Below are 23437 nucleotides of genomic sequence, written 5' to 3' on the forward strand. Positions count from 1 at the left end.
ATAAATATTCAAATTTAAGGAAAACTTTGAAATACAAGAAAAATAAAATCAGTGTTTTCTCTATGTGTAAACTGTCTTTCTTGGAGACTAATATATTTTCCATTCAACCCTGGAGTTTCCAGGTTTGGAAAGTCTTCATGCCAGAACCCTGCTTTAAAAACAGACCTGCTTAAAATTCACATAAGCCAGAGACATTCTGCCAGAGGGGTTAATAACATTTTGCTCCAGCGAAAAATCCAGAAGCACGAACCTGGCTGGCAGCGGCGGGTCGGCCTTGCCGGCCACCAGCCAAGAGGACCGGTGGTAGGCATAGCGATACCTCTTGTTGTCCACAGGGACGATGTCCATCAAGACTATGTACTTGGCCTCAGGATCCACGCCCGAAAAGGACACCCGGATGGTTGGAAACATCCTCCTGACAAAGAGAGACAAAGAACCCGCCCTGTTCACACTTCCTAGTGAACTGACTTGAACTGAACTGACTTGAATTGGGAGGGGAGGGAAAGGATGGACTTTCATCCCTGCGCATCCCCTCCTCCCAAACCACCTTTTTTTTTTTTTTTCTTGTAAAGCCACAGTGATGTGAATACAGAGACACAACTTCTCCTAAAACGTGCATGGTTTAAGTTTCACCTTTACGCAAATCCTCACTGCTAGGTGAAAGTTTTATGGTCCCTACCCCCACACCCCAACATCGGAAGGTGTGTGATTAGAGAAAATTCATCTGGAGAGGACCAAAGTCACCAGAGCTGATCCAATTTGCACGTGCTACCCGGGAAAAGATGATAAAAACAAACAAACCCTAATAGCAGGGAATCGAAGAACGGGTTTCCCAAGACACTACGGTACTGCGGGTATTGCCCAGGGGCACTGACCTAGGAGCTTTTGCCGGGTTCCAGCTGCCCACGCTATAGCCCCCAAGACTTCCTGCCGGCTGGAGTCTGCCCAGCTTCGGAGCCAAAGGGCCCACCGCACCAGCGATTCTTGCGACAGGAAATTTTTTCCTCCAAATTTTATTTTGAAATAAATATTTTTTTAAAAAAATAGTAGTTAATGGAAGTTGGCGGCTTTTGCAAGTTGTGGATGCTAATAGAGAAGCTGCTCCCTCCCTTGCAGTGCCCAGCCGCCCATTCCCCATTTGGGCCTGACAGGAGCTCCAAACCCTCCTGGAGGAAGGGACAAGAAGACTCCAACCACTGTGTCCTTTGGGGAAGCGCATTGTCAGTCCCTGTAACGTCCTCATCAAGGCCCTAGGTCCTCATCAAGGCCCTAGTGGGGCTTCCCACGGCCAGACTCTGAGAATGCAGACATCCGCAGCTCTTTCTAAATGCCAGTTGGCTGAAGGAAGCTGCCTTTCAGCAAAGCTGCTTCCCTGCTCCAGGACCAGCCAGCTCTAAAATCCAATTCCTGGAAGCCCCTGAGCACTTCCTCCGTGGTCTCTACAGTTTCCTCATTCCCACCCGCCAAGGCCCAGCTACCTGCCCGACTTGGTGATAATCATTTCAGTGCCCAGTTCGTGGAATTTGTCCCAGAGCTCCTTGGTTTCCAGGCTGCAGGCAATTTTGGCCATTTCCTCGCTGGGGATGATGGGGGTGGTGGGGATTAGCGGCTCAGTGCACAGAGAGGAGGAGCATGGGCTGCTACTGCCTCCACTGAACTCCCCGTGAGCATCCAGGCTGGTCAGCTCTCCCAGCGGCTGGGAGCAGGATGACTTCTCTACGAATTGCTCTGGAGGCAAAGAGAATAGAGAATGACACTGTTAAACACGGAAATTTTCAGGAAGAACGGCATATCCAAAATACACACCTGGATTTGACTCTGGGAAAGTTAAACTCAGAAACTCCAGGATGCTAGGGAAGATATCCCACTGTACAAAATGTACCTGACATTTCCGTAGAGTAACATGCCCATTGCTTGCTTACTAAACCAAATGAGTGAGTTCTAGAACCATTACTTATTACCAATATTATTGAAACCCATTTGGGGGGAAAATGTGAGGAGTGAAGAAAGAGAAAGGTAGTGATCATGCAGGCTAAAATGTAGACTTTGTAGCTTGTGGAATGTGGTACCAGTCTTGTTTCTGACAACCAGGACACTTTTCTTCCTGGAAATCAAGGGAGTGAAGAGATCAGTCAGTACCTTTACCAGGTTGAGAGGAATTTTCCCTTCTCCCCTGGAGCCTTCTCTCCATAAAAGGAGGACAGGGAATTGGGAGAAAGGTGAGAATGTGATTAATAATAATAACAACAACTCCATTTCTGTGTCTGGCTCTCAGTTTTCTAGACTTTGAGATGATAATATTAGATTATAAAATTTTATAATCTCCCTTCCAGCCCGAGATCTTATGAACGATGCCAGCATACAGCTTGTTATAGCACAGTAGGAGGCTCTTTAGGCCATTTTTGGATTAGACTTGGAAAATTCCTGGAGAGGTAACATATGTGATTTTTTTTCCTTCAAAAAGATTCGGGAATTGAGAAAAAGCACCTCAAAGCCAGGTTAGCAGGGAATTAAAGTGGGAAGATGTAATTAAAAGTCCGAGGACTGAATACCACTGGATGAACTGAACATTTTCCTGCCAGGCTGATAAGGGCCTGGGACTACATCAGTCACTTTGATGGAATACAGAGGGACTTTTGTAATTGTCCCAATTATCTTCCATCCCTTAAAAAAGAAACTACTTGAATCTACAATGTGAAGCTGACCTCCAAACAACTCTATTCTAAGTACTCTCAAGGACTGGGAACAAGTTCTAAATGTATGTATGCACAGGTGTACAAGGTAGATGGGCACGTATGACATGTTTATATCATAAAATGCCTTGTTAATTCTCACACTTCTTTATGTGGGACAAACAGGATATAGAGAAGATTGCATTTTCTTCTCATACAATGATCATCCAACTCATGGGAGTGTTTTAAATTAAGAATAATCAAACAACTGTCATGCTGATTGTTTCAAATTTGGAGGAAGGGAACAAGGCCATCCCCAAATTTTATCTTCTCTTGATATTTTGAGAAACACATTCACATGAGGCTTTATAGTATTAAGGAGTAACTTTAATATTATTCTTGTCTTTTGCTTCCCAGTCCTAATATACTGATTAAATCTAGGGCTTAGGAATATTGTCTCTTTTAGTTGTTGGAAAATAAGAGCTATGTTAAGGTTACTACTTAAATCCCTCTAAAGACATCGTGTGAATGTGTTTCTCAAAATATCAGAAGATAAAATTTGGAGATGGTCTTGTTCTCTTTCTCTGAACTTGAAACAATCAGCATGACAATTGATTTGATTATTCTTAATTTAAAAGCTCTACTGGTTCTTTTAAATAGACGTAATATGTTTAAAGGGTGAAACAGGATACATTGAGCCCCCCCACACACACATACACAGCGGCTTCCATAAAGGTACCACGCTGCTGTCTCATAACAGAACCTTTGGGTGTTCTCTTGTAAGAGTCCTTGGCTTACAATCATTAACTATGCTCTGTTGAACTGGCCAATGCAAGAGAGAACATCTACCACTTCTTGCTGAGCTCTTCTCAAAAGCTAAGAGAATGTTCATTATCTATCTATCTATCTATCGACATATATATGTCAATGAATCTTTTATTTTATTTATTTATATTCGGTATTGAGAATCAAACTCAGGGCCTCACACATGCCAGGCAAGCACTCTACCGCTGAGCCAGAACTCCAGGCTGAGAATGCTCATTTTGAGGGTGTCTGGGAGAGGTCCGTTGAAGGGGTTCATGAGGGCTGGGAATGGTTTTATAGTTTGGAATTTAGGAATTCAGAGAGAAGGTAGTTTCTCTCAGAACAATAAAGAAGTGCAACTGGAGCCGGCTTGTTCCCCAGTTCACTGTCCATACATCTGTTAAGAATTCTAACCTGAAATTCTCTTTTCCTGCTAGGTATCAAAATGAGATGGGGATTTCATAAAGAATTAAGCCCCCTCCCCAATTAGAGGTGAGAAGTCCCACAAATATGATTTTGAACTTGGTCCTTAAGGTTTCTTCTAAATAACTGAGGTTTCACTGGTTGCTCCCATTTCTTCAACAGGTTTTTATTCAGATGGAAGGTAGGTGGAAAGAACCAGAAAAGGGGAGTGAAGACTTCAGAGGAGAGACTTTTTGAAATGGTCTTTCCTTAAGATCTTCTGTTTCATTTCCTTGGTTCCTATTGCTAGGGATTTTAGTTCTCTGGCCTCTCTGCCCAAGCCCCTTGTTGTTGTTGTTTTTGTTTTTTGTTTTATCTCTAATTCTTCTCTTTCACATTAAGATTACTTTGAATATGATATGATATTAAGATTATTTTTGAAGAGTTGAGGAAGATAGGGAGGATAAAAGAAATATTGGGGCTAGTTAAAATAGAAAAAAATTACCTTAAGTTTGCTATTTGATTACTTATATTAGGTATATGAAGTGATCAGGATATGTGATAATTATTTACTGAGAACACCAGAGTGGATGGTGAGAACACTTCTTTCCCCCTCCATTGTAAAGGGATTTTAAAATACTTATCTTGGGTAGTTTCTTTCCCACACAACTCACTTGTGTTAAGGAGAACATAAACCCTACTCTCCCTTTACTCTGAGCCTAGGGACTACTATAAATGGCAAAGGTTGTTAAATAAACAGTATAACTAAAAGTTGAGGAATCTGGGAAATGGTTACTGGTTAATGTTTTTGCCAACCTCAAGTGAAAATGACAGTTACAAAATGAGTTTTACTGATTAAGTCTGGTACTTCTGTAAAGAAAATGGTTCATGCGGGGAGAAGCGGCTTAATCTACAGCACTTCACAGTGGTGTTAAGGAGCGGGCTCCGTTCAGTCTACTCACATCAGAGCAGACAAAAAACCAAAATGGTTTCTTGTGAAACCGCTTGGCTTCCCCCTTGGTTTCTAATGCACAAGTAGGTGTTACACGCATCCTAAGTCCTGTGGTCTTAAACGGGGGCTTTATTATTATTTGTCCTTGAATATTTTTATCTCAACAAACCTAACACTCATACACCATTCATCCGATTTGACATCGGGATTCTAGATAAATAAGGAGAGCGACTACTACCCCAATCTGGAGATGCCATACCCCTGGTGTTCAACATAGTGTGAAACCTCCAAAGAAAATTTGAGCGAAGAAAGAAAAAAAAAAAAAATGTTCCTCCTGAGATGTAAGCACAGGGCCGGGGGTGGGGGCGGTCAGAAGCGCCACGAGAAAGGAAAAACAGACACACTTGCCGCCAGACTCGCGAGCCGCGCAATGTGTCCAGGGAACTGATGGATGCGCAGCACTTGCCTCCCTTGTCCGCACGGACAGCCAGGCAATCCAACTTACCCAGGGGTTTGATGGTGTTCTCTGCAGCCTCCTTCTCCTTGGAGCCACCACTCGACATGAGCGCGGCGATAGAGAAAGCGTTGGCCCGGGAGGACAGCTGGGGCTTGGGCGACGCCGTGAACTCCATGGTCCCCGGCGCGCGGTCCTGGCCAGGGACAGGGCCTACCGAACTGCCGTCCAGTTTCCCCAAAGAAGACAAAGACACGAAACAGCTCAAAGTTTCCGAGTGCAGTCACAGCGGAGCCTGGGACTTCAGAAGAAACAGCTCTAAACTCCCCAGAGTGCCACGCTGGCCTTTCCTCTCTTCCACCGCAAAGCCCTAGAGCCTCAGAGACTTCGAACCGGCGGAAGAGGAAGGGAATCACTCGCAGACTTAAGAAGGTGCGCAAACTGCCTGGAGCGCAGCAGGCGCACAGACTGCCCGAAGCCGGAAACGAACATCAGCTGAGGAAAAGCCCAGGGGTCAGCGACACTCCCTCTGCTTCTTTCTCCCTGCCCCTGCTGGGTACAGCCGGAGTGTCCCAGACTGTCGGGAGGTGGCGACCCGCTGTATGGCGCTGCGAGGCGCCAGCACCCAGGAGCCAGAGCTCAGGCGTGCAGAGCCCCAGCGAGGCGCGACGGACACTGCGCCTGGGCACTCGCTGCCCTGCGCCTTAATTTGCTGGCGGTGGCTATCCCGTAGGCCCGCAGCCAGTCAGCGCTGTTTCACGTCACGGTTTCCTGATTCTGCTGTCGGGGGGCGTGGCCGCAGGCCGGGCTGGGTGGGCACGCCTGGGGCGCGGCGCCCTCTTGGCTGTGCGCTCTCGCGGGCCCACAATCCAGCACTGGTTCACTACAAGAGGTACTGCCATCAGGGTGACACAGCTGCAGCAGACACTCACTTCCAACCCCACCGTTCTGGGGCGGGAGGACGGTGCGCGCTGCCTGAAGAAGGCATTTTTATCAAGGCCTAGGACTTGGGATGAGGACGTGGAAACCTCAGGGAATTCTCGCCTCTTCCATTCTTTTTCTTACCTGCTCTCAAAGTTCCAAAAGAAAGTTGGGCAGCGCTAAGTACAATGGAAACCGGCGCCGCTGAACTGGCGCCAATGGGCCAGGTCCCGGACTCGCCCTCAACTGTCCCTCAATTCGGTCTCCTGTCAGTGGGATTGAAGAGATACAGCCCTGAAATAAAAACGTTGAGGGAGAGCTGCGAGCATTTGGCAAAGGATGCTGCACTCAAAACCATGGCTTCTGCTGCGCATTAGTGTGCCTCTACCCTGGGGTTTCTATTTCCAAGAGGAACTGTGGAAAGTGAGGCGGTGGCCTAAGGGAAGGCGAGGGTCATGGCGCGGAGCCCTGCGGGGACCACGCGACACTCAGTGGGAGAGTGTGACCTTTACAACGCCCAGCCTCAGAGAACACGGAACCGGCTGCCTTTGCAAACTCGGTTGCGGCCAGAACTTCCCACAGCCTCGTGGGGGGGGGGGGGGCGTCCTGTTGGCCTTGCTCAGCCTGAATTACTCAAATTCTCCGAATTCGCAGGGTAATCCGCTTCACTTGGAGTCGTGTAAACTCAGGCTGACACACACATTCAAACTATACGTGTAAATATTTGCCCTCCTTTCCAGCCAGTCGGCCTGGCGATTAGGAGCCACTTGATAGGTCTTAAAAGAAAAGGAGAAAAGAAAAACAGCTCCCTTTTCCCACTACACCACCCACCTCCTGAAATAAAGATATGGGGGAAAACCGAAAGTCGAAATAGTTGTTGAAAACATTTATGTAAACAAAATGATGCCATGTGGAAGAATTCTGATTCAAGACTGTCTTGGTCATTTTATATCAATACTTTAAACAAAGTTCTGCATGAAAGTGACAGAAATGATATCTTGACTCAAGGGCAAAATGTCTATGTAAAACTGGAAGAAACTAGTAAAGCTATGGACTTTGGTACTGCAAGGGGTTTACACCTTAATCTAGTTAATCACTGTTTGCTTTTGAGAAAAAGAAGGTCCCACGTGGAGGGGCGACTTGTCTTCCCTGCAGTCCATCCCACTAGCTAACGGGAGATAGCTGTGCAGGATCCATACTCCACGCCGGGGTCATGATGGTACTGTGGCTCTACAGCTGTGGCTGAGCTGCTCCTAGCATGACCGAGGGTCAGTTTCCATTCTTGAATATTTTGCTGGTTTTGGAAAACCCAAACACAGTCCAGATCCTTTGGTTATTAAAGTCACCACCCCAAACTGGGCATGGTGGTGCACACCTGCAATCCTAGTGCTGTGGATGCTGAGGTGGGAGGATCATAAGTTCAAGACCAACCTGGGAAATTTCGTGAGACCCTGCCTTAAAAAAAAAAAAAAATCACCTCACACACCCTTTCCCCTCCCAAATACAGCACTTTTTCAAGGTGACATTTTCTTATGAATGTAAGGCATATATACTGGCTTCGTTTTTTGCTTCAAATGCTAGACCTTGGTGCACATTTTAAAAGGATTTAGCAAATTTCATTGGCTGGGTTTTGTTTTCAAAAGCTTGGTGTAGAATTATACTTCCATTTAAAAGAAAAAAAAATCAAATATCAACCTTGCATTTCCACACAGAGGAAAAGCCGGGTCTTATGTATCTTAATGGCTCAGACTATAGTTTGAATAATATCACAAGAGGGACATTTTCAGAAAAACTGATGGAGCAACGGGAAAGGTGAATGGACAGGAATCATTTTTCACCTCCTTTCTGAGTGCTTGTACAGTTTTAGCCCAGTGCTTGTGGACAGGCAATTCAAACTTTTCATCCTACTAAAAGTAATACAGGAAGCAAGAAAGGCTAAATGAGTTGGAGGAAGCAGACAGCAGACCAGGGGAATTGAAAAGGCTACTCGAAAACAAATCTGGGTGCAATAGGTAAGCCATTTGGACATCCCTAAGCTATGTATCTTGTTGGTGTTGAAACCTCAGCAGTAAAACATATGCTGTAGCATTATTATCAGGGGCACACTGCCCCTCCTCTTAGATTTATTGCCTTTGAGAATCAATATGGTGCTATAAAAACGGGGCACCAGAGCTTGGCAGAGAAGTTCTGTCAAAGCATGATTAAAAGCCCTCCCTAAGCAGACCATATTGTGTTCTAAGGTCCCTTCAAAATCCCACTTTTGGCACAGGTTAATAGGTAAAACCATCTCGGGGGTTAAAACAAAACAGTCATATTAACACCCCTCCAACCCTTCCCAGGCTGATGGTGGACTTGGGGGCTGATGGTGGACTTGGGGGCTGATTTGGATTTCTGAAAGTTGCATTGGAATTGGAGAAGTCTTTGAATACTGCTTTAACAAACATCAGCTTTGAGACTTTGTAAGTTATCTAAACCTCTCAAAGTTGAGTTTCATTAACTACATTAAAATAGGGCTAATGATTTCTACCTGGCAAATAGCTCTATAGATTACTGAAATAATGTACAATGCACCTAAAGTATCTAACACATAAATAACGGCAACATTTACTACTGTATAAACAAAATAACACATAATTTTAATTACATTAATTTTTGAACTGCATTTTTTTAATTGCAAAAACAATCTCTCTTGTGCTCATGTAGAGCTGTGTAGACAATTTTGGAATGTACACCGAAGAGTGAAGCCGCATGATGGTATTGAGCTGTTATTTATATCCTGGTAAACTTTAGAGCCTAGGATTGTAAAATTTTTCTTTTATGTCTGAATTTAGTTATATGGAAGACTGGAAGATGTCTCCTATTATACAAGTCACCGTTTCAAATTTTCATTCCTAGCCTCCAGAACTCAGTTTAGCCGTCCCCGAAAATTGTCTAGGAAAAAAAATCTCTTTCCCTTTTGGGAAATGGGTCTCTAGCTTAACGAATACGAATGTTTAACCCTTCTGTTGGAGCTTCAAGGACCGGTCCTGGTAGATCTGGAGAACTGTCCGCAGGCTCCCGGTCCGGAGTTGCGCCTGGGCGGCGGGCCAGGTTCCAAATAGAGGCTTCCGCCTCGCTGCTGGTGTTGGCCTCAGGAAAGGAGAACAGAGATCAGCTTCTTAGTACCCGGGCAACTACTAGAGAAGGTGGCCTCAGATCCCGTCCACATTTCTCCTTCTAGCTCTTTTCGGTAAACGCTTTAAAAGCAACAGTAATGGGTCTCGGTGCCCTTGAATTCATAAGTTCGATTTGCAAAACAGGAAAGGTGCCCAGAGCACTGTGCGGAAAGTGACCGAGGCCCTTTGGGGGACCGCTGCAGCGCGTCCCCAGGCGCCCAAAAGCAGCGCGCAGCGCGGGCTCGGATTTCAAAGCTCGGCTAGAGGGTGTGTCAAAGCCTTTCCTCCGTACAGCCCTAACCTAGGATCCTACGCACACCTCCGTTGGGTTGTTTTCTGGAACCAGTGGTCCCAAAGAAGCGCCTACATCCCAGCACAGATCGCAAGAAATGGCCCGAATGTTCAGGCCTCGGGCAATTCCTGTGGCCCCTGGGCCGCACCTCTCAAGACGTCCTTGTCCAATTCCTTTTTTTATGACTGAAGCAGAGAAGACTACTCCTCAAGGAGTGTGGCTGGAGTTTGTCATCGGACGGTCTCTGGTGATGTGTGGGTGCGCGCGCCTTGGGCCCGCCCTGGATCTCACGCTCGCGGTGGCAACGAGGAAAGGGATGTCGTGTGTCCTGAGGCAGTAGAGTAAAGGGCTGGAAACAGCGGTGCTGCGACGTTAACCCGCCCGACCTCAGGCTTCTGGAGACCAGCAACAGTGGGTGCCCGTAGTCTTCAACGCTAGGCTACATGTCTACATGCCGCGAGCCACTCCGCACTCAGGCTGCACCGTGTGCCGGCTCCAGGCCTCCGCAGAGTCCCACAGCTGGACGCCTCGCGGCCTCCTGGACTTCCCACTTCCCACACCCAAGTCTCAAAACCTGCTCATAGCAGCGACCCTTTCTCTCCTCCCTACGGCGGCCACTCTCATCTCCATTCATCCCCAAGGAGCTCTGGACCACAAAACCAGCCCTCGGTGCCCCTGGCCTCCTCCTGGGCAGGGAAGAACCTGAGCGCTAGCATTGGGTCCAAAACACGCGCCAAGAAGTGTGAAAGAAGAAAATTCTCTTCTGATCCCGTATGCACGGGAACCCATATCCATTCTTCCCCAAACTCTACACCCCAACCTCCTTTTCCTCCTTCAACCGTGCTCCCACAGCCCTCTTCTAGGGCCATCAGAACTCTCCTACTACCAACCTCCCAGCTATTGGTGGGTGTTATTTAAAACTTAGGTATCTTACACATTGTGATTTTTTTGCATGAACTTCGTTTTTAAAATTATTTCATTAAAATGTTTTCTTGATTATTGAGTTTTCTTGGAGCCTTTCTATATTTTGGGTTCTCGATTTGTCCCGAAACTGTTAAGAATTGGATCGAAATTACCTTGATAATAAGCTGTTGTGCGGGAACTATAGCTTCAAAACGCAAATCTATAGCTTCAAAAACGGTTGCTTCTGCCACTGTGGCGTGCACTACTAGCCTATTAAGTAGGAACCTCCAAGAAGAAAAGAGGCCAGGGCACGCATTGCCTGCTTTGGGATGAAGGGTCTTGTAGCCAGGTTCCCCATCCCGCCCTGGCAGTCTGTGAGCCAGAGTGGATGGCTCAAGCCACCGCCAGACAGGCAGCCTAAGGGTCCTTTATGAATCTGTGGTTTAAAAATAAACTCAAACTAAAGGAGAACTTTCTTAGAAGAGCAACCATAGGTATCTTACTAGTCCTTCCCTGCACAAAGTAGTGCCTGTTTGGAGATGTAGCCTGGTTAATTTTATAGCAATGGCACATTTTGGGAAATGATCCAGTCTCGGCCAATAACTATGGCACTCTCCCTTCTGGTGGTGATGGAAGCGTCTTTATACATTTGCCAGTCACTTCCCACCTTTGATCTGTAGGAGCCAGAGCCAGCTGTTTGGTGACAATCTGTCCACATTTGTCAGAAGATTTTGGGAGATCAAGATGAAGACCTTCAGGGAAGTAGCCCTTCCAGGTCTCTGCCACCAACTCCCACAGCAAGTCATCCCAGAAGCCATGAATTGAAGTTCATATTATTCCCAGAAGTGGGAAAATTCATCCGTTAAGGATTTTGGATGCCGATTCACAAATATCAGTGTTACAGACAAGTTAAAGCATATACAAGAACAAAGATGCATGCATCTAATAAAAGAAGAAAAATGCAATATATTTGCAATATTGTTTAGTCTCCACTCTGGGCTGGATACTGTGTGAAGCCCAGGGAATGGAACAGTGATCAGAACACTAAAATTTCTGTCTTCTGTGACTCCCAGTCTTGTGAGAAACACTGATAATAAACATGTAAATGGATACAAAACACAGAAGTTATGATAAAGATTCAAGGAATGTAGAAGCAGACTTAGAGAATTTGGTCTATTTGTGGGAATTCATTCATACTGGGCTAGGTACTGGCTTGTTGAGGTGGGATGAGGTGCTACAATTTTCATATGATCCCTGCCTATCCAGGGTTCAAAGCCTAACTTGGAGATGTATTTAAAATGCATCAATATAGAAAAAGTACTTTACATTTCCCTCAACATTTTGCTAAAAGAACTCAGGATGAGGGGTATAATGACTTAATGTTAAATACATCTAAGGGAGATAATAGAAGAGGAAGTGTTGGGGTCTGGGTGCCAGGCTGTGCTGCAGTCCTTTCCACACCTGCAAAATATTGTTACTGATGAGACTATCTATATCAATGAGTTTGTTCTATAGTTAATGAAGCCATGTCAGTGTAAGAGCAAAGGATTTTACATTCATTACTATTTGCCAATATTAGAACTGAGAAGAAGCCTCCTTCTCAATCCAGAGATGATATAAATCAGACATGATCAAGGAAATGTGTTCAAAAGCCACAATTTCAACTCAGCCTTCAAAGGGTCTGAGAAACAACCTTCTCTCTGGCCTCTGTGTGTGGTTTTTCAGGAGCTCTGTGATAGAGTTCGATGGAGAAATGCACGTGCTGTTAAGTGGAAGCCAGTAGGCTCCCTGCAGATGCTGAGAGAGGAGCCCTCTTCTGTGAACATCCTAGCTAGAATGGCTGAAGACCACAATCTGCTTCACCGTTAGATTGATTTTTTTTTTTTTTTTGGTCCATTAACTCAATTTCTTCTTTGAGGGTATTTGTGTACATTTTAAGTCTAGGATACCAGCTTTTCAATGCATTACAGAGAAGTTTGTTTGGTGTGTGTGTGTGTGTGTGTGTGTGTGTGCCAGGCTTTGTACTAGAGACTTGCCATGAGATATATAATGTTGATTACAAGTCAGGTAATGTTATTATGTGCATTTCAAAAATGCATGGAATGATGTTCAGAAGGCTAAATAACACTTGCTCAAGGGCTCATGGATAGTTGCAGTGTGGAGACCCTGGTCTGTGTGACCTATATCTGTTCGCTTCTCAGTCTTAACCGTCACCTCATATGATTTCTAACAGGAGGTAGGTTTGCTGGATTTTTTTTTTGCTGGGATGAGGGGGCTGGATTTTCTTGGACTGTTTAAAAGTAGCAGTCTCGGCATCCGGAAACACGTGCATATCTTTGTTTTATGCCCTCAGGGACCTACGAATTTGGCCAAACGTGGGCAGCTGTGATTCTCATGTCCAGCGTCCAACTTCTCAGCGAGCAAAGCAGAAGAGAACCAAGTAAGGATCTTTCGCAGCTGCACTTGAACCGCCGGTCCAGCCGGATTTTGGAAATTGTTTTCTTTTCTAAAAGGCATTAGTAAACTGCACATTGGGCTTGGGCAACAAAGACGTCTGGGATGGAATGAGGAGAAGTGTGTGTGTTTGGCGGGGGCGGGGGGGGGGCGGGGGTTGCATCTCTCAAGGCTGCGAGAAGTCTACAAGGGCCCACTGCCTGCGGTGCTAGCTTCCAAGTGGCCCGCGCGTGGCAGGGCACTCCTTGCTGTGGCGCTCGCAGTCTCCGCAAGACTGCCACGGTTCAAAGTCAGCTTTGTCCTTTGCTAGTTATGTGACCCTGGCCTGTCTGTACTTCTCTGAGTCCTAGTTTCTCTAATTGCGAAGGTAGAGGACGTGTCCTTGGTGTGGACCTCATCAAAGGCTGTGCGGAGTGTATAATGTGATAGATATGCAACGCGTCTTGCGAAGAACCAGGCGCCGGCTGAGCGCTTGGTGAGCGGCTGCTCTAACTAGGGCGATGAGATCGCAGGAGGCAGACACTTCCTCCGCAATGGAGGGGTGCGGACACACCGGGTCAGGGGCTTAAAGGCGTGGTCTTTGTTACAAATCGGGTCTAGGATCTGTTGCCTCCCCGCCCCCAGTCCACTCCATCTTTAGCATCCTTCCTTGGTCCCAGAACTCCACTTTGGATAGACCAAGGCGGCCCAGAATCAAGGGGACGGCTGCACCTTATGCCTGGCTCTAGAGGTGAACTCTGTCAGTTCAGACTTCTCCCAGGCCGACACTGTCCGGGTCCCTGGAGCGACTAAATGGTCTCCGCTCGCAGTGGCCAGGTCTCTCTCGGACCCGCGCGGCCATTCATCCGGGAGCGGAGGCCTGAGACTGTTTCCAGGGCTCCGGCTGCCGCCACCCCTGCGGCTGGGATGCAGACGCCGGGTTAAAGCCCCCGCCACTGCCGGTCCCTGCTTCGTCGGCGCGGTGACGGTGGCGCTGGCGGCGGCGGGGGCCTTCCTTTGGCTGCCCCGCCATTTAATCAGGGCTATTATCAGACTCGGCTTGCAGGATGGCGCCGGCCGAGCTTTACCCCCATTAGCACAGGGCAGAGTGGGGGCTGGGTCCCGAGACCCGCCTGTCCGGGCCGCAGCTGCCGCACTTCTGGGGTATTATGAGAAAGGAGGACGCACCGAGTCTGGCCGCGGCTTGGGCAGTCGCAACCTAGCAGTATCCAGGCTGACATTTTATTAGAATTTTAGTCCCTAGTTCTCCATCTGACGTTGACTACCGTTGTGCAATTGAGGCATAATCCCTGAATTTTTCTGAATTTTAGTTTTCTCATTTAAAAAAAATGGTCTGGATAGATATTTAACTAAAGGTTGTGAAGATTAAGATTACACGGAGGATCTAGTACAAATAAATGTTGTTACTACTACCATCACATTAGAATTTAGCTTTTTAAAAGTCCCTTTTTATTTGCTTAAAAAGAAAGGGGAGGGTTCGGGTTGTGGCTCAGCGGTAGAGCACTCGCCTAGCACGTGCAAGGCCCTGGGTTCCATCCTTAGCACCACATAAAAATAAATAAAATAAAGGTATTAACAAACAAAGAAAGAAAGGGGAGAGAGGGACCAAAGTTAAATGTTTCAAAGAAACAAAGAAATTCAGGGGTTAAAAACTTGCTGGCTTCCCCACAGCAAATTAGGTTCAGTTTACACCTTTGCATTTGCAACCTGTGTGACTTTGGACAAGTCATTTCATCTCTCTAAGCCTCATTTGTCTTAGGTGTAGAATAGATGGAGTACTAGCACCCATATCATTAGACTCTGGAGCACATTAAATGAGATGGTGTTTGTGAAATGTTGACCACATTTTAGACACTCCTTAAGCAAAGGATATTTTCTTTTTGTTATTAGCTAAATATTTTTACAAACCACAAACTTAATACTTAAAAAAGAATCTCCCTACAGTCAGTCAGCTGTGTTCTGATCCTAAAAGGTATTTATGTGTATATAGGGTGTTCAGGTTTAGGCTTGGAGAAAAGGAGCTGTGAAACACCCACCAGCATCTTCTGGCCTCCAGTTCCCTCTTTGCATTTTCAGTACAATATCCTATTGACGTTTCATTTAAGACAGAAGCCCCGCTTCAAAATAAGTCACCATTTTTATCAAAGGGCTGCTAAAAACAAATTAATAAAACAAACAGCAAACTAGCACTCATAACAACATGGTATTGTCAGCAGAGTTTCTAATCAGTAAAGTGTAATCAGCAAAGCAGGGCTAATTATTAAAGCGACCTTCTAAGTAGTGAATGTTTGTGAATGGTCCTTAAGTGGGATATGCTGGGCATACAGCCCAACCCTGTGGATTGCATGGAGATTCTTCCTGTGCTCAGCTTCAGCCAGGACTGGCTCCAGCTCTCTAGTTCCCCCCAAAGCAAAGTCCTGCTTTGAATTGACTCTCTCCCTCTGGCATGTAAAATGAATGGCTCATAATAATGGCTAATGTGTTTCAAGGGCTTGTATGTGCCAGGAGGCAGCCTAAGCAACTTAGCTAGATAATCTGATTTGATTTTCTCCATTTTACAGATGAAGAAACCAGATTCAGAGAGATTATGTAACTTACTCTAAATCACACAGCTAGTAGAGATGGTGGAACATTGGCTTGAACTAATGTCTCTCCCTTTCTCCCAAAGCTCTTATGCCCGGGTCCTCCAACATCATTCATGCTCTACTCTTATGTTCTAAATTCTTATTCTCTAAAAACACTTTGAAACTGATGCAACGCACTGAGTCAGTAGGAAAACAAACACACAAACTCAGAAAGCTCCTCTGCTTCTAAGGAGTCACCTAAGGGTCCTTATTAGTCAACATGGCTTCCTATCAGTCCCTCACCTTTGAGCCACCATTTACTCTATTGTAAAAATCATTGCTCACTTCTTATTTTGTACACTTGTTAGTCATATTGAATGACTAACATTTGGTGAAACCTAATGTATGTCAAAACCTGTAGAGATGTTCTTTTATTTATTGTTCAATTTTAAAATAAATTTCATAAATTTTACTTTGTAATAAATATTGTCTACTTCGATGAGCTTTTGCAATAATCCAATGAACTAAATACTTGAAAGTATTTTTAGAAAGAGCTTATTAGAAATTATTATTGTTTATTTTAAACATTCAAAAAGATACATTTCTTAGCATGGTAGTTTTTCAATGTATGGTTCTAGGTCTCCCTGAATTCAGAGCACCTAAAAGTTTTGTGTATTTCTTGGCTCTACTCAGAGTTGTACACAAGGCCCCTGGGGTTGAGGTGAAAGCGAAAATCTACATTGGAACCAAGCTCTCCCAAGTGGCTGCTGAACTCCTAGTCTTCATGTTACCACAGTCTTCCTTCTGGACACATTTAGTTTGGAATTTGACTAGCAAAAATAGAAACAAGAATTTCCCATTTCCTCTGATAAGCCTTCTGTGATGAAGAGATGCTCCACCATCTCTACTGGCCCTAATTTGAAACCTGTTACTTTCATAATTTCCCATCATACCTTTAATCTGAGAGAGGGGTTTCTGGTCTGTTTCTCTTAAGTGTGGGTACTGGAAGATCATGATTAGCTCTGTAAGTTAAGAAAAGAAAATTCACTAGCAATAACTCCACAGCCCTCATTACATAGAGGGCAATGCTGGAGTTGACTGTCCTCAGCTTGGATTACTACAGAGCAGGGATCAAGACATTTCAGAGTGTTGGAAAAGACCAGAAAGGTCATTAAAATTTACCCCAACCTCCAGTGTTTAGATGAGGAAATTGAAAATTGAAGCTTGTGTCAGGGAGTGACAAGCCCTAAGTCACACTGCTGATCAGGTCTTTGAACCCTGACTTTAAATTAATGCTGGTCATAAATCCCTTTGACACAAGCTATCCTTGGGGGTAGAAAGCCTTCTTATTATCTATGTTTGGTTAATTTATGCAATATACCTTTTTATGAAAATATACCTCATTTATGCAAATAAATGGCTTACTTATATTTGGGCTTTTTCATGATCATTATGAAAACCACATGATTGCTCTGAGAAGTGAAATTAAATTTTGCAACTTGGCTTCATTTGGCCTTGAGCTGGGAAGATTTGTCCTTGTGTTTGCCTTCAAAGATTTGACTTCTGGAGGAGTTCCTGGTCATCGGCATCACACCATAGTCATCTTTGGATTTTAAGGTTGACTGGTCTGCATTTTTTATTCTCTTTCTGGGGGGAAGAGGGGGAGGGCAACACTTACATGTGCAATGAAATATAAGTGCCACCAATGAAACAAAATTTTTAAGGAAACGGGGTGTGGATTGAAACGATGTGTGCATCAATTAGGATTCTATATTTTGAATAATGAGAAATTCTTTTCAATCTGGTTTGAACAATAAGAAGAATTTGTTGATTTACCCATTTCAGGTATTTAGGGATAGCTTCAGGAAAGTGTGGTCTATGACTCAGAGGAAACCCTCTGTGCCTTGTCCCTGGTTTCTTGGTCTCAGTGTGTTTTTGTTGTTGTTTATTTGTTTGTTTTGTTTTGTTGTGTTTTGGTACAGGCGATTGAACTCTGGGGCACTTAACCACTGAACCACATCCTCAGCCCTTCTTGTATTTTTTTTAGAGACAGGGTCTCACTGATTTGCTTAGGGCTGTGTTAAGTTGCTGAGACTGGTTTAAATTCATGATCCTCCTGCCTCAGCCTCCAGAGCTGCTGGGATTATAGACATGCACCACTGTGCCCTGCTTTCAGTGCTGTTATTTATTTATTATTCTAATTTGTTATATATGAGAGCTGATGCATAGTAGGGTTGGGAGAGGGAGCATGGGAAGATTTCAGTCCTGTTTTTAGGCAGGTTTTCCTCTGGGATCACAAGACGGCTTCAATGTGTCTCATGACAACATTATTCCTTGAGTGCACCTATTAGGAAAATCCTTCTCCTTCAGCAGCCCTGCAGAGCAAGGAGTCCAGGAAATAAATACCTTTTTTATCTCACTGGCCCTGATTTAGGATCAAATCAAATCAGTGCCCTATGCCCTACCCCTGGAATTTAAAGCCAAGCAAGTCCTCCATAGCCACATGACTGAGACCAGGCTAGGCATGAATTCATTAGGGAGAAATGAGATGACTATTGATAAGAGGGGGAGAGCAATGGTCATGGGGAGAGCCATTTCTAGTGGTCCACCAGAGAGGTGAGAAAGACATGAGGGAATGTCTTTACCCATCAATATGGTTTGTTTCCAGCTTTTGAAAAGATTGGGGTAACCAACTCAACACAAAAACCCCTACAGTGATCATAAGTGGCAGTCAGTGAAAGTAAGTCTCTAGTAGATCCTGTACTCCAAACCTCATTTCCTTTGAGAAGAACCTGTGTCCCTACATTAGTTGTAGAGGAATTCAGGATGCCAAGAGTGAAGTACAAGGTGTCAGGTGGCAGAAACATAAAATGTCTGTTCCAAAATAGGGATCTTAAAAATAATCTCTTGTCAAACTTCTCAATTTAGGGACATCCTCAGAAGTCATAATCACAATCAAACTTGTGAAATTTTGCTTTAAGATATATATATATATATATATATATATATATATATATATATATATATAAAATACAAAGATTATANAAGATATATATATATATATATATATATATATATATATATATATATATATAAAATACAAAGATTATATATGTATTATATAGTTATATATTATATATGTATTATAAATATGCATTATATATGAAGATATATATCTTTAAGATTTAAATATATATATTTGTGAGTGTGTGTATATACATATATATATATATATATATATATTTTTTCTTTTTGGGAAAACTGGACTGTGTTTTCTAAATCCAGTTTCGCAGAACAGATTGCTTCAGATGTTAAATCTGTTGTATATCCTGAGAGTTAAAAATGGTTTTTATATTTTCAAATGGTTGAGGAAAAAATTAAAAGTAGAATATTTTGTGACGTGAAAATTATATGAAATTCACATTTCAGTGTCCACAAAGTTTTATAGTGGTGGTTGGCAAACTTTTTCTGCAAAGAGCCAAATAGTAAGTGTTTAGGTTTTGCAGACCATGTTTCTGTCATAATGATTCCACTCTTCCTTTATAGCATAAAACAGCCACAGACAATACCTAAACAATCGAACATAACTCTGTTCTGGTAAAATTTTATTGTGGACACTGTAATCTGAATTTCATGTAACTTTTAAATATCACATCTGTCTCTGTCTCATTTATTTATTCTTTTAAAGCATTTTTCCAAACACTTAAGAATGCAAAAACTATTCTTGGCTAGTGGGCTGCTTAGAACAGGTGACTGGCCAGATTTGGCAGATGGAACATTGTTTTCAGATTTTGGGGGGTTGTTTAGTTGTTTGGGCTTTTAAAAAATATTTATTTCTTAGTTGGACACAATATCTTTATTTTATTTATTTATTTTTATGTGGTGCTGAGGATCGCCTTGCAAGCGCTCTACCGCTGAGCCTCAACCCCAGTCCCCTTGTTTTGGGGGTTGGTTTGTTTGTTTTTCAGTACTGGGAATGAAACCTAGTGGCTCTTTAACACTGAGCTACATCCCCAGCCTTTCATTTTTATTTTTAAATTCTGAGACAGGGTCTCGCTAAATTGCCCAGACAGGCCTCAAGTATGTGATCCTCCTGCCTCAGCCACCCAAGTCACTTAGATTATAGGAACATGCCACCTATCCTGACTTATGCCCCTGTTTTGTTGGCTGCTTTTGCACTAGAATGGCCGAGATAAGTGACAGAAGCCACATGGTCTATGAAGTCTAAAATATTTACTAGTTGGCCTTTTACAGAAAAAATTTGATTAATTTTAGAATAGTACTTCTCACTTTAATTTGCATATAAAACAAAGCACCTGGGGAATCTTATTAAAGTGCAGAGTATGATTCATATCCAAAGTTACTATATTTAGTAAGTTCTGAAGTGGTATTTGTGTTAGTCTGCAGGCCACATTTAGAGATGTTTTACTCATTCCTGGAACATACCATATCAAAAACCTCAGGTGAATTCTGGAGGTCCACCCCTACTTGTTGCATTACCATCATGCTGGTGGGAATGGGAATCCTCCATTAACCATTAAGCATTTTTGAGAACCATTGATCTGGATGCCATAACAGAGATTCAAAGACAAATTCCATGAGGAATGGGTATCAGTCAATTAGGTACCTTGGTGCTGAGGGAATTTTTGTAGCTTTTTTTTTCAACAGAGGATTAATAGCACATTTTTGAAAGCTATTAACCGTCAAGTTACTATGGTGCAGTAATTATTTGTTGGTTGATCTCCAGGGAGTAAATGCTGCTTCTAGCCTCCTGATGTTGCATGAGGGCAGTGAGTTAGAATATTGATTTCTAGCAAACCAGTCCTTCCACCATCTCTCCCAATTCAGTTGTGCATTTATGGCTTTGCTGGATCTGTTAATGTGCAGATAAGTCTAAAGACAAGGAATTGAGTTTATATTTTCCATATAGTAGCAAAGAAATTCTTTCCATAAAACTTCATTAAACCCTTTTATTATATCCTTTCTCTTTCAATTCCTTACTTCCTGGATGGCCATCCATCTTGAATGAATCATTTGATTTTTTTTTTTTTACTCCAACTACAGTAAAATTTTTGAAGAAATAACTTTCCAAAAAACATGTACCTTTTATTTTAGAGTTAAGAAATAAATGAGAGGGCTGAGGATGTAGCTCAGTGGTAGAGTACCTGTCTGATATACACAAGGCTCTGGGTTGATCCTCAGCACTACAAAGCAAAACAGAACAAACAACAATAAAACAGAAACAAACAAACACACACAAAAAATAATGAAACTTTGGGGCTTACAGAATATGGCTCCAGCAAGAAGCAGACAACCTGGGAGTCTTTGAAGGCTGGAGATAGCAAAATGAACATTCTTGTCCTTTGCTAAGTGGGAATCTGCATTGTGAGGTATTATGGTTTGGATCTGGAATGTTCTCCAAAGGCTCATATGTTGAAGTACTGGTCCCCAGTGCAGCAATAACTAGAGGTAGAGATTTTAGAAATGATTGAATCATGAGGGCTCTGACCTAATCAGTGGATTAATTCATTGAGGGATTTGTAGCTGAATGGACTATTGGGAGGTGGTAAAAGCTGGAGGAGGTGAAACCTAGTTGAAGAGAATGGGTTCTTGGGGCTGTGTCATTGGGCACTATATCTTGTCCCTGACCATCAGTATTGTCTGCTTCTTGTGGCACTGAGAATGGTGACATACTGGGGAATGGAGAGGTACGTGGAAACAAGTCTTCCATTCAGAGGCTACACAGAAGTCTAGAGCATCTTGAAAAACTACTAACCTGTTATTAATTTGGTCTGTGTGCTTCAAATTGGACCTTGATGGACAATGTTATGTTTCATTAAAATTAGCAGAATTTTTCTGGAAAAGAGAACATTAAGTAGATGGAATTTATTTATTTGCAATCCTGGGGATTGAACACAGGCTCTTTTGCATGCTAGGAAAGCACTCTACCATGGAGATATACCTCTATCCCTAGTAGGTGAAATTTAATAATGATATTTTTTCTTTTGAAAAAGAGGACTATCATGAATGTTCTCAAATACTTAAACTCATAGAAATCAAGTCAAATCATGGTGATAGAGAAAAAGCAACAGCCTACCAAACAAAAAAACTAAACACACACACACACACACACACAGAGAGAGAGAGAGAGAGAGAGAGAGAGAGAGAGAATACTAACTTGTCAGGTGGGAATGGTGAGTACAGAAATCCTTCCATTCTTGACTTGATGCTTACCGTAATGCAGAATGATTAGTCTCTTAGCTTAAAAAGCCTCAGAGTAAAAGAAACCTGAAAATGAAAATCCCCTTAGACCTCTTAGAATAAATTATGTGGATCTGCTAAGTACACAGACTGGCCCTCTTAAAAGGGAGATAACCACTTTAACTATTGCCTTTGCGAGACAATCCATGAGGCCAATTATGAGTCTTATTTTACATTAGTGGTTTTACACCAGTAAAAATAACCACCTTAGATCCTTCAAGGGGCATTGTTTTAAAACAAAAACCAAACGAATTTAGAATCTGTTTACATTTCAAAGATAAAGTAGCAAAGTGTAGTAAAGATACTGTCAGATTAGGAGTCAGAAATCCAGAATTCTCCTGGCTCCCTCTGAGCACGCTTGGCAGGCTTGTGAGCCTTAGTCTTTTCATGTATGAGAGGTAAAGAAAAATGGCTGCCTGGCCTTCTAACTGATATATTTTTTTTAAAAAATTAATATTTTTAAAAATTAATATTAAAAAAATTAATTGTAGTCAAGTTCACAGTACTTTTGTGAGTCACTGATAAAATGATGAATAAAATATTCTCCTTTGAAAATGATAAGTTCTAAATAAAGATATTTTGAAAGGCCAAAAAATATTGATGGAGAACTTAATAACATCAACATGTTGTTTTAGGGTTGGCCTAAGTGGCCAAAATAATACAGTAGAGGTGATAGTGTGTCACTTCTGAGCTGAGTTATAAAATACCACAGCTCTTTACCTCTTTCTCTTTCTCTGTTCTTTTCTTTCTCTCAGCTCTTGCTGGAGAAAGCAGTCTGCTATCTGAGAAGCTCTGTGCAGAAATTCAGGTGACTAGTAACTGAAGTCTCCTGCTAATAGCTAAGTTTATGAGCAGATACTCCAGCCCAAGTGGAGCTTCTAAATGATTTCAATCTTGCCAATCAACTCGACTGCAACTTATGAGAAATCCTGAGCTAAAATCACCCAGGCAAGCTGCTCTCAGATTCCTGACCTTAGACAAAATGTAAGACAATAAACATTTACTATTTTAAGCTGCTGAATTTTGGCAAAATGTGTTGTGCAACAATAGATAATTTATATAGTTTCTAAAAGGAAGAGAAAATGGCAGAGATGCAGATGATAAATTCTTTGAATTAGAGAGAACTTAACCAAGAAATCCTGTTGGATTCACATTTCCTTACTCATCAGTTTAGCTTTGATAAGAAATTGAGAAGGAAAATGTCAACACAGAGACATTGAATCTAAAAGCATGTTTTGATATTGATTTGCCCTGGATGAAATAGCACACAGTGAGTGTGCTGCCCAGTACCTGGGCAGCATGAGAAGTAGAATTCACTAGGGAGCTACATGGCTAAGCCAGGCTTTAGTCAGGAACACAGAGCCTATGCCAGATAGCTCAATAGAGGGAGTTTAAGATGGGAATCTAGCCACCGAGACTCAGATCCCAAAAAAGCCGAAGGTGGAATGGGAGGCAACCAAAATTAATAATAAAATAAGCAATCACTCCCATAACTGGAGAAAGTTCCGAGGCTAGAGATGAGCTCACAGAGAAGGAGGCTCGGCTGGAAATGCCCCCCTAAGTGGATGAACCAGGAGAAACTGTGTCTCTGTTCCCTTGGCTG

The 23437-nt window shown here is 43.1% G+C and overlaps 1 protein-coding gene across 2 annotated transcripts in view; it reads right to left on the reverse strand.

The window, feature by feature from the left end:
* Positions 1–5980, reverse strand: part of Tbx20 (T-box transcription factor 20) — a 52435-nt gene extending 46455 nt beyond the window's left edge. For both annotated transcript variants that reach the window (XM_015490219.2, XM_048786455.1), the window contains exons 1-3: positions 5336–5980; positions 1479–1728; positions 251–415 (exon numbers count right to left, since the gene is read on the reverse strand). In XM_015490219.2, coding sequence (XP_015345705.1) covers positions 251–415; positions 1479–1728; positions 5336–5462 — 542 coding nt within the window. In that variant the 5' untranslated portion in view covers positions 5463–5980. The remainder of the gene's footprint in view (positions 1–250; positions 416–1478; positions 1729–5335) is intronic.
* Positions 5981–23437: the final 17457 nt, after the last annotated feature.

Source organism: Marmota marmota, unplaced genomic scaffold, assembly GCF_001458135.2.
Source record: "Marmota marmota marmota unplaced genomic scaffold, marMar, whole genome shotgun sequence".
NCBI lineage: Eukaryota > Metazoa > Chordata > Mammalia > Rodentia > Sciuridae > Marmota > Marmota marmota.